The sequence below is a fragment of the Rhinopithecus bieti genome, unplaced genomic scaffold (genome assembly GCF_001698545.2).
Source record: "Rhinopithecus bieti isolate Rb0 unplaced genomic scaffold, ASM169854v2 scaffold_81659, whole genome shotgun sequence".
In the NCBI taxonomy this organism is placed as follows: domain Eukaryota; kingdom Metazoa; phylum Chordata; class Mammalia; order Primates; family Cercopithecidae; genus Rhinopithecus; species Rhinopithecus bieti.
In genome coordinates this window covers 1,377,559-1,389,528 of record NW_016837762.1, presented here as the reverse complement: position 1 = coordinate 1,389,528, position 11,970 = coordinate 1,377,559, and the positions used below count along the sequence as shown (strand labels likewise).

At 42.1% G+C, this 11,970-nt stretch overlaps 1 protein-coding gene across 3 annotated transcripts in view; it reads left to right on the top strand.

Annotated features, from left to right (window-relative positions):
- The window catches only part of TEX26 (testis expressed 26), a 56,729-nt gene that overhangs the window by 21,239 nt on the left and 23,520 nt on the right, over positions 1-11,970 (top strand). For all 3 annotated transcript variants that reach the window (XM_017865957.1, XM_017865959.1, XM_017865958.1), the window contains exons 3-4: positions 734-899; positions 5,154-5,310. In XM_017865957.1, coding sequence (XP_017721446.1) covers positions 734-899; positions 5,154-5,310 — 323 coding nt within the window. The remainder of the gene's footprint in view (positions 1-733; positions 900-5,153; positions 5,311-11,970) is intronic.

Below are 11,970 nucleotides of genomic sequence, written 5' to 3'. Positions count from 1 at the left end.
TTTTTTTTTTTTTTTTTTTTTTCCTGACAAATTCGCTGTTGAACAAACAGAATCATTGTTCTGGGACTTTTGTTTTGTTTTGTTTTATCTCCATGATGCCATTTAAATGATTTCTCTTTTCATGTATTTCCTGTAATCCAACATTGTAAAGACTTCATCTGATTCAAGTTCTGCATTTTGGCAAAGATATTTAATAAGTGGCAATGCATGTATTCACTCAGAAGCTCATAGTATCTGGTGGTCCTCTTTTGGAGCTGCGAGTGGACACTGCTGGTCATTGCCTAGATTCATTATTTCATTAGGGGCTTGAAACTAGTGATATTTCAATTCTTACATTTCTTCCCTTTATCAGATGGAAGATTTCTATAGAGAGAAGCTTTTCTTCACCAACTATTTGGTTACACTGAAGTGCCATTTGTACTGGAGAGTGTTCAGCTCTTTAAAAAATTAATGAAATAAATTTCATATTGTTATGTTTTTAAATTTTATTTTAGGCCTTTGTACTTTTGTTTAAAGCCATCCTAAAATACAGCGTTGTTTTCCTTCAAGGAAAACCTGAAATTAAATTATTTCTGGCATCAACTCTTACGTCAATCTATCTCTTTAAAAAATGTAATGAGTAAAATGATTTGACACGTGTACTTTTGTGAGATTTGGTATTTAACCTCTGACTCTAATTTCTGCTGAGTTTTGTTTTTGTTTTTTGTTTGTTTGTTTGTTTGTTTGTTTGTAGCCAAAACGGTATCAGAAGATTAGGATACACATATTCACTTAGTGATCCTATTCTCAATCAGACACAATATAATGATGAGTACACTTGGAAATCATACTCCAAAGAAGATTTGATCAAAACTGAGGCTTCGAGAGGAATCAAGAGCCACAAATCTCATCTCAATGAAGTAAGATAATATCTACATATGTGTTGAATTTAATACTGTATCAACAACCTATAAGAATGAGAGTTTAGGTCGGGCGCGGTGGCTCAAACCTGTAATCCCAGCACTTTGGGAAGCCGAGACGGGCGGATCACGAGGTCAGGAGATCGAGACCATCCTGGCTAACACGGTGAAACCCCGTCTCTACTAAAAAATACAGAAAACTAGCCGGGCGCCGTGGCGGGCACCTGTAGTCCCAGCTACTCGGGAGGCTGAGGCAGGAGAATGGCGTGAACCCGGGAGGCGGAGCTTGCAGTGAGCTGAGATCCGGCCCCTGCACTCCAGCCTGGGCGACAGAGCGAAACTCCGTCTCAAAAAAAAAAAAAGAGAGTTTAAATATGTCACAAAGATCTTTCAGCTTCTACAGTTACGGGATACGTGGTTCTTTTCAGATTCTTTCCTGTCTACCTTCTCACATTTATTTCTAACCACTTATATTCTATCCCCTGGAGTTTTTTTTTTAAAAGGACTTTTAAAATTGAAGTGAAATTTACGTAATATAGAATTAACCTTTTAAAGTGAACAATTCAGTGGCATTTAGTACATGCATGTTGTTGGACAGCCGTCACTTCTGTTTTTGTTCCAAACCATTTTCATCATCCTAGGAGACCTCATACCCATTAAGCAATTACCCCCGACTCCACTCCCCACCGTCTGCTTTCTACCTCTGTGGATTACCTTTTGTGGATATTTTAGGTGGAATAGGTGTGGAATTCCACCTATTTTATGTGGAATGGGTGACCTTTTGTATCTGGCTTCTTTTCACTTAGCATAATGTTTTCAAGGTTCATCAGCTAAGAAATTATCTGACTAGAAAGATGACAGGAAAAGCACTATTATGAAGACTACCGATGTAGCATCCGTGTAGCAAATATCAGTACTTCTAATTCTTTGTCACAGTTGAATAATATTCTCTCCCATGGATAAACCACAATTTGTCTATCCGTGCATCCATTAATGCATCTTTGGATTGTTTCCACTTTTCGGCTATTGTGAATTGTGCCGCTGTGAACAGCCATGTACAAGTATTTGTGCTTAGCCTTATGTTTCATGCATTTTCAAACCTCCATTTTTAAAATCATTCTGTTTCCTCTACCTAGAATGCCCTTATCCTGTGCACTAAGGGAATTCCTATATTTCTTTGAGACTCAGATTAAAGAAAGCCCTTCTCCCCTGGATGGAACCAATTGATTCTCCCTGTGTGTTTTCTTGGCTTTCTGTTCCCTTCTCCCATTACAAAAGGCAATGCTTGGTTGTAGTAAAGGGTATCATTTACTTGACTGCCACGTGGGATGGGACCACCTAGGATGGAGCCACCTTGATGCATTCAATAGATGATAAGGCGTAGAATGAACAGGATTTGATGACTAAAAGGATGCAAAGGATAAGGAAGAGGAAAGTATAATGTTCAACTTCTGACTTGGACAGCTGAGCATATGCAGACGCTGTTTACTCAGCTGGAACATGGTGGAGGACTAGGTTGGGTGGAAAAGGGCATTGGGGGAACATGTAGTTTTAGGTGAAGACATGTTGGTTAAAGATATGTCCAACTGACAGTTTAATAGCCAGGTCTGGAGCTCATGGGGGAGAGATGAGCTAGACATATGGACTTGGAAGTCATTAGAATGTACACATATGGCCGATTCAATTTGGTTCCTTGTGTTACCCATTCATTGTAACCTATTCAACCCTGAAAAAAATATATATCTCCTGGAGATATATACATAAAACTCCTGTCCCTAAAAACTATATACAAAAATGATACATTTAATATATATAAATTTATATATATTATAATATATAATAAATAAATTATATATTTAATATATAATTTATATATAATATATAAATATGTCTCTAACATATGTATTATTACGTATAATCATATATGTTAGAGACAAAATCTTGCTTTGTGGCCCAGGGTGAAGTGCAGTGGCACAGAGTTCACTACAGCCTTGAACTCTTGAACTCAAGTGATCCTCCCACCTCAGCCTCCAGAGTAGCTTGAAGTACAGGTGCATGCCACCATGCCCAGCTAATTTTTTACTTTTTGTAGAGATGGAATCTCACTCTGTTTCCCAGGCGGGTCTCAAACTCCTGGGTTTAATCAATCTTTTCACCTTGGCCTTCCAAAGCCCTGGGATTGCAGCCATGAGACACTATGCTTGGGCATCCTTTATATTTTACAATTAATGTAAAAGAGTTGGTTACAATGTTATACTGTATGTATACAATATTATACAGTATTTATACACCCACAAACACACGACCATATAATTTTCCCTTCCTCTAAGTACTATTGAAGGCTCTCAACCAATGAGAGCTAGTGTGGCAGACTGTCTTGTCCTCAGCCAATGAGAGCTAGTGTGGCAGACCGTCCTGTGTGTTCTCAGTCAATGAGTGTTCAAATGCCAGACAGCAGCTCCTGTTAATCTAGGCATTGAACGTCAACAACTGCTAACATTACACAAGAAAAACAATCATATATTATCCGCCTCCTACAGCCCTGTGAAACACCATTTATTCGGGGATGTCTAATCTTTTGGTTTCCCTGGGCCACATTGGAAGAAGAATTGCTTTGGGCTGCACATAAAATACACTAACACTAATGATAGCTGATGAGCTTTAAAAAACGAAATCGCGAAAATATCTCATAATGTTTTAAGAAAGTTTATGAGGCCTGGCGCGGTGGCTCAAGCCTGTAATCCCAGCACTTTGGGAGGCCGAGACGGGCGGATCATGAGGTCAGGAGATCGAGACCATCCTGGCTAACACGGTGAAACCCCGTCTCTACTAAAAAAACTACAAAAACTAGCCGGGCGTGGTGGCGGGCGCCTGTAGTCCCAGCTACCCAGGAGGCTGAGGCGGGAGAATGGCGTGAACCCGGGAGGCGGAGCTTGCAGTGAGCTGAGATCCGGCCACAGCACTCCAGCCCGGGCTACAGAGCGAGACTCCATCTCAAAAAAAAAAAAAAAAAAAAAAAAGAAGTTTATGAATTTGTGTTGGGCCACATTCAAAGCCGTCCTGGATGGGGCCGCAGATTGGACACACTTGACTTCTAGTTTGGTGAATTTGAGTCTCTGGATCCACTTGCCAATTTGCAAGAAATATAGGGGACAGAAGAACTTGTTAAACAGCAAATGCATATGCAATCAACAGAATCCAGACTGTGGTGACCCCTGCACATCAAATGACTTCTTCAATAGATAAATTATAATTTTATATATTGGTTTTTCCAGTTGATAAATTGTGACAGAAAGAAGGGGATCAAGAGAGAACTTGAAAATTAAAAGAGATTTAAGAGGCAAATTTGGGGCAGTGAGTATACCTAACTATTTTGAAGAATTTTGGTGCAAAGGGAAACTAGGAATAGCTTAGTAACTAGAAGGGGAAGTAGAGTGAAGAGAGTGCTTTGTTTTTAAGATAGGAGAAATAAACATATGCTTGGATACTGAGGGCAATGACCCAGCAGAAAGGAAGAGATTCAAGTTGCAAGAGAGAAGTGAGGATTGTTGGAGCGATTTGCTGGAGTAGACTTAGTAGAGAGGGATCTGGTGCTGCAGGCAGGGCTGGGCCTTGCTGAGGGCACCTGCAGCTCCCGTCACAGCATGTGTGAGTGCAGGTGCAGTGGCTGGGACACAGTTGGTGGTCTGTGGAGGTTCTGTTCTGGTGGCTTCAGTTTTCTCAGGGAAATAGAAAGCAAGATCATGGGAAAGAGGAACGATGGCAAGAGGAGGTGGAAGTTTCAAGTTTTATCATCCTAAAATCTCTTTGGAGGTGAGAAGAGAGTGCCAGCCCCTCCCTGTCCTCCAGGAAGTTGCTGAGGCCTCTGCATGTGAGGCAGGGTTTTCCTCAGGGGCTCCCAAGGGGAAAGCAGTCACTGCCTGTGCTCCTTGGGAATGGCCAGAACTAGAATTAATATGGGTTATTTCTTCCCCTGGTCTTATCTGTAGGAGACTTCTGGTTGGAAGCACAACTCTTTGAAGTTTTCAAACTCATTTTCTCATTTTCAATGTGAAAAGTCAAAGAAAGGTACGGAGCCTACGTTTCGGCTAGGTCAACCAATGGCTCCTGTTGACCAGCTCCCTGTATCCACGCACCCGCAGTGGCAGCTGGTTGTAAAGGATTCTGAAGAATATGTGCACACAGACACTCAGATTATTGATCCTATTAGGTGAACCCATATGGATTTTCTTGAAAATTGTGTTTCTTTGATAGGGCATTTTCCTGTGGACGCTACCTCACTGTCAACAAACGAGGACACTAAAGAACAGCCGCCCTTGGAAAATCCCTGCTTCAATGAAAGAAGTTAACAAGGCGCTATCAAATCAGTTTATTTCCCTTACTAAGAGAGACTTTGTGGACAGATCGAAAGGTAAACACGTTTGTTTTCCTTTTTTTTGCCAGGTCACGTAGTAGGCACTGGAATTGCGGTGTTCGGCAGCATGCGTGTGTTCTTCTCCCTCAAGGAACTCCAAGTGTAGGCATGGAAACAGGCAATTTTGCAAATAAAAACCACCAAGTATCAAAAGGTGCACCTTGTGGGAAATGAGGGTTGCTATGGGCATACAGGAGGACATCCAGCCTAGTGTGGGATGGGAGGTCAGGAAAGGCTTTGCTGCCTGGCCCAAAGGATGAAGAGGAATGGGCCAAGCAAAGAGGTAGGGGAGAGTGTTGTTGCAGGATTGAAGGCCCTGGAGGAACATTTCAGGAACTGAAAGAACTTCGGCAAGAGTAGAGCATCAAGGGCAAAGGGAGGGTTGAGGGAGATCAGCGTGTGCAGAGACCACTCAGTCTGGAAGGGCCTTACAGGGCACACTAAAGAGTTTGGAGTTCCTCCCAGAAGCAATTAAGAGGTTTTTATTAAGATAGTAACACAATTCAGATGTCGGCTTTCAGAAGCCTCACGCTGGCTGCAGAGTGAAGAACGGAGATGGTCTTCAGGAGGAAGATGGACAGGAGGAGCCTGTTAGAGGAGTGCAGAAAGGAGTGAGGTCGCTTGACATAGGGCTGTGGCAGTGCGGGTGGAAGCAGGATCTGCAAGGTGGTGGCATGGGCACTTCAGTCAGCAATAGGCCCCTTCCAGGGTAGGGGCTGTGGCTCTTTGGCTCACATTGTCTCACCAGCACCCACCCCAGTGCCTGGCTTATCACAGGTGATGAAGATAAATATTGGCTGAACAAATGAATGAATGATAGGGATGAGTGACTGACAGATGTCAGGGATAAGGGAGTAACAGGAGTCTGCCTTGGAGTTCCACGTGGGTGGGATGCTGGTGTCTTCTGTAGATAAGTAGGAAACCACGAGAGGATGAAGTGAGGGCCATTTTATTCTCTCCCTTGTTAGAGACGAAAAGTCCAGCATGCTGTTCATCCTGCTTCCGGGAAGAGCACATGTGTCCTGGGATGGGAGCTCTGCTATGCAGATTCCCCTGTGAGAATCTAGATTCTCTTATGCTTCACCTGGCTCTGCCCTTAAGGCTCTGGGGCTAAGAACACCTTTGGCTGGTTTTTTGCAGGGTAAGTAGAGATGACATCATAGCTCCCATGTCTCAGGGGGTCAAAAATGGGTTCCATCTATACTGACACATTTTCCAGAAATGACATCTTTGGTGATTCAATGCAATTTTGTTCTTGCTTATCAGCACGAAATTTACTTTATTGAGAATTCATGAAAATTGATTGTATTTTTAAACTCAAAGACGGAAACCTTTTCGTAAGTTACTGAGAAAGCAACACACGCTGGTGCACGGCTCTAAGCCCTGTGACAAAGTGGCAGTTGGAGTATTGGTGTTCTCCTGCCTTTTGGTGACAAAATAATGACACCTGGTGACAGCTGAGGAAGCCTGGTTGCCCTGTGGGCTCTGAACACAAGCCAGGGAGTGCTGAGGCCCCTGTTCTCTGAGAAGAGGAGAATGACACATCTCACAAGGCCTGGGTGTCTCTACTTTCATCCTACGTCCCCCTTCCTGCCCCAACAGAGCCATCGATCCCTGTGAGCTGTGGATCTGTCTCCCTGTCCACTAAACAAGAACTTTATCTTTCCAGTTCTCTGGCCTTTTCTCCAGCGTCATACCTCTATCTCTAAAGTATTAATCCCACCCCACTGGCATGCACATTGACTGTAGTATATCCCATCTAGCATGTTCCAGATGAAAACAAAACAGAGCTTTCCCTCAGCCCCATCTCTTCTTTTACCTACTGTTCATTTCTCTGCTTCCCTTCATAAACAGCCAGCATTTACCAAGACCTTAGCTTTTCATAAATTAACACAGTTAATTTTCACAACCTGTGAAGTTATTACCTCCAATCAAAGAGGGGGATCTAAAACTCAGTGTGGTTAAGCAACACGCCCAGGGTTGCCTGGCTTGGGACTGGTGGAGTCTAGGATTTGAACCCAGGCAGTCTGGCTTCTCTTGTTAGAACTACCTCCTTCCCAGCTAAAATTTCTTCAAGAGTCAGTTTATACATGGTGTTCTGAATTCCTAACTTCTTGTTTATAGTTTTTAAAAATCAAAATTTACTTTTATTAAACGAATATATGCATATACTTAAATGATTACTTAGAGGCTTATAAAGAAACAACAGTAGTTCCTTGACCTCCCTTGCTCCATCCCTACTCCTATTTCTCATTGGCAGTCAATTTCAATCTGGTTAACTATTTCTTCTTATGTGATTTTTAAATAATATGCTTCTACTGCTCTTCCTTCATTCATAAATTTTAGACATTATTGACTTCTGTTTTGGAAGTCGAGGATTTGGCTGTCCTATAACTCTGTCTCACTGGTCCTCCATCTATCATGTCAATATAATTATATTACAGATTTCTTCTTAAATTCAATTGCTAGTATATATCTTATGATATGACATACTGTGATTTCACGAGTATGTAAACGTTTGCTGCTGAGCCAAGTTGTATTTCATTATTTCCTTTACTTGTTGTTTTCTCTTATTTTACCAGAATTAATTGTTTTCTCTACGTATTTAGTTTTCTACATGCCCGTCACTATTTTTTTCCATACATACACTTACCAAATTTTTTCCCAAACACAATGACAGAATAGAACAGAGAAAAGAGAGGAGAGAAAAATATTAAAGGAGTAATGCAGGAAAAAATTCTCAGAGTTTCTAGATTGAAAGGGCCCCTGAATGCCTGACATAATGAATGACAAAAGACTGTCACTAATGCATGTAAGTGTGGAATTTCAGAATGTCAGGAATAAAGAGATCTTAAGAGTTTCCAGGGGGATGACATAAAAAAAGGATCAGAAATTAAAATGGCATCTGTCTTCTACACAGAAATCCTGGATGCTAGAAGACATTTGGAAAAATGTGTTGAAGGGAAGTGATTTCCAACCTAAAATTCTATATCCAGCCAAACTATCAAGCAAGTGTAATGAAGAAAAATAGACATTTCCAGATTGACAAGAATATACTTTTGAAAGTTCCTCCAACACACCCTTTCTTAGGAAGCTACCAGATAGTTGGATTGAGCCTTGAATTATCTTACCTTTTCTCTCCTAGCTTCTTTCTGTTTGTATTTTTGTTCGGTTGATTTGAAAACTTCTTTACCTTTTTTGTTTTGTTTGTTTGTTTGTTTGTTTGTTTGTTTGTTTTTCATGGAGACAGAGTCTCCACCAGGTTGGAGTGCAGTTGTGTGATCTTGGCTCACTGCAGCCTCTGCCTCCTGGATTCAAGCAATTCTCATGTCTTAGCCTCCTGAGTAGCTGGGACTGCAGGCACGCATCACCACATCCGGCTAATTTGTTTGTATTTTTAGTAGAGTCAGGGTTTCACCATGTTGCCCAGGCTGGTCTTGAACTCCTGAGGTCAGGCAATCCACCCACCTTGGCCTCCCAAAGTGCTAGGATTACAGATGTAAGCCACCATGCCCAGCTGAAAACTTCTTTACTTTTTAATCTAGCTCTTCTAATAAATTTTATTACATGTCTCACATTTTTAATTTCTAAGCTCTCTTTCTTCCTCTCTCCAATTGTTTTTTAAAACAGCATTCTGTTCTTATTTTATAGATGCAATAATTCTTATGAATTTTAAGATATTTATGATATACTTTCAGCATTTTCATCGGTTTCTTGCATTGTATCTATTTTTCTCTGAGTGTCTTAATGGTCTAATGAAAATTTGATGGTCCATATTTGCAAGGGACCACAGGCAGATTTATTATAAAGCTGATAAAACTCAAGTTTCACTTTTGTGAACTCTTGTTTTTCTTAAAGTGGGTGCACACAAAATATTAAACTCCAGGGCTCAAAAACCTACAAAGGAGGTACTCAAATATAATTTAAAACTATGTACAGAGAAGGGATTGTTAGCTGGTACTTGACTTAGGTGATTAGAGGATGAGCTATCTTTTTTGGGGGAAATCCCTAAATGTCATTATTTGTGGATCAGTCTCTCCAGAGAGGTAATTCTGACTGCTGGCATTCTGAGAGCAGATCGGCGAAGCAAGGGGTTGGGATCTTCCTGACTGGTGTGCAGACTTTCACTGAACCTCTTTTTTCAATCAAGCATCTCACTCTACTCACCTTTTACTGTGCCTGGTGTCCCTCAGTCCAGAGCTTCTTTGGTTCAGTTTTGTACAGAATAAACTTCTGGTTAGGAAGGAATAGTCACATGATGAAGCGGGGTTATGAAGTTGTTCTGGGAAGTCACTTGGTATTCAAGTTTATAGCCAAGCCTCTGTGTTCAGCCCTGAGCCTCACTCCCTGCCTTCCACTGTACCTGTTACCTTTGAGCCTGCAAGTTCTCTGTAGTGTGGGTTACCTAGTTCACGTCTTTGCTATTCCCCTCTGCAGTCATCTAGGCTTCAGCTTCCTCTACTTTGCTCAATCTGTTGCTACATCTACATTTGTTTTCCATTTTCTAAAAATGTATGAACATTTCTAATCTACGATCATTCCAATGGAGTTTGGGGACAGAGGTGTCCTAAATACAGGTATACAATCCACTGAGTTTAATGGGAAGCTTACCCTTTGACTTTTCAACCCCTTCCAACCTGGTGTCTGCCCCAACCATTCACTGAACTGCTCCTTTCAAGGTTTGCAATGACCTTCAATGGAGATTTTTCCATTTGCATCTTACCCAGCCTTTGAACATCATTAACTGTGGTTTCTGCTCTCTCTCTCAAACCACTGTTCTCCTTGCACTCCTGTGTTTCCACACACTCCCAGTTCCCCCCTACTTTTTTGACTCTTCTATCTGGTCATTTTTCTGTTTGGCCTCTATTAGAGTTTCTGATTCCTTTAAAGAGCAACTATCCTGAGAACCTCCACATTTGTATCTCTTCCCAAACCTCTCCTCAGACCCTCAGTTTCCTATACTGGGTGCTGAGTAAAAGCCTCATGAGCATTGCAACTCATCTCCTTCCCCCGGCAGCCAGTCTTCCTGCATTATCCATAGGTTCCCTCCAATTCTTTCACCACCTGGCAGCTAGAGGAGCTTTCCCAGTTTTGTCCCCTCTAACCCACTGTCCATAAGACAGCCACAGTGAGTCTCCAGATGTGCAAACTGATGTCACTTTATGGCTTAAAACCCTTCAGTGAATTTTCATGGTCCTCAGGATAAAAGCTAAATGCCTTACCTGAGTCCTGTACAATATGGTCCTGGCCGCCACGCTGCCTCCTCCCTTGTCAGCCCCCATCCTCATGACGTTGCCAGCCGTCCCGACTCACACCCTCCACATACCTCCATGCTTTGTGGCCTTGTGCTGGCTGCACGCATTGCTTCCTCCCTGTGGAGCACGTCTCGCTTCCTTCTCAGCCTATGTCTACCCATAATTTAAGTCTAGTTGTAGGCCTCACCTCTCTTCTGAAAGCCTTCTTTGATCCTCTCCCTTTGGGTTGTTGGCCCTCCCATGTGTTTTAACAGCCCTGGTTCTTAACTTCTTTTGTAGGACTTATGATATTGTAATAATCTAAGCTTCTGAAGCACAAGGGCCATGTCTTAGCTTTTTATCCTCGTTATGGAATTGAGGTAAATGACTGAGGAGCACTGAAAGGTGCTGCTTTTCACATTCAGGCTTAGAAAATGTGGCTTTGATGAATCAGAACAACTGATAGACAGTGGAGCTAGTTCCCATTTGGCTATAGGTTATGCGTCAATGGTCTTAATGGTTTTTTTGTTTGTTTTGTTTGTTTGTTTGTTTTTGAGACAGAGTCTCACTCTGTCACCCAGGCTAGAGTGCAGTGGCCTGATCTTGGCTCACTGCAAGCTCTGCCTCCCAAGTTCACGCCATTCTCCTGCCTCAGCCTCCCAAGTAGCTGGGACTACAGGCACCCGCCACCACACCCAGGTAATTTTTTTTTTTTTTTTTGTATTTTTTGTAGAGGCGGGGTTTCACCGTGTTAGCCAGGATGGTCTCGATCTCCTGACCTCGTGATCCACCCATCTCGGCCTCCCAAAGTGCTGGATTACAGGCATGAGCCACCACGCCCGGCTGGTCCTAATAGTTTTGAATGGTCCTTGCTGAAAACTGACTTTTGGTTTGGGCCTTTCTGCAGATGCCATACCTAATCTTAAATGGGCCAATTTCTTTCTTTGGGCTAAACCATTCCAGTTTTACTCCAGGGGGAAAGCTGAGCTCCTGAGGAACAGGACCCCTGCGGGGAGGCGTCACTGGGTCAGGTTAGCTCTAACTCATGGTTATTATTTCTGTCCATACTTCAGCACAACTGTGGGGGTTTTAGATGTTGCTTAGGTCCCTTTTTATCAGGAACCTCTCTTCCAAATAACGCGTGAAGCTCATTAACACAACATTTTATAAAGACAACAAAAGCATCAGTTTAAAAGAACTAAGCCCATGCTATGGAATGAACAACATATAGTTTAGTAGGAGTTACCTTAAGCATCGATTGATCACATAGGCAGTCACTAGAGTGTGTTTCAGATATTAATTGCTAATCCATAGCAATTATGTTTCCAGGTTTTTTGGTGTGTGCGTTCACTCATTAACTTAGTAAATACTTAATGAGTTCTATTACTGTGTTAAGTACAGATGGATCAATGAAGAGTGAGAC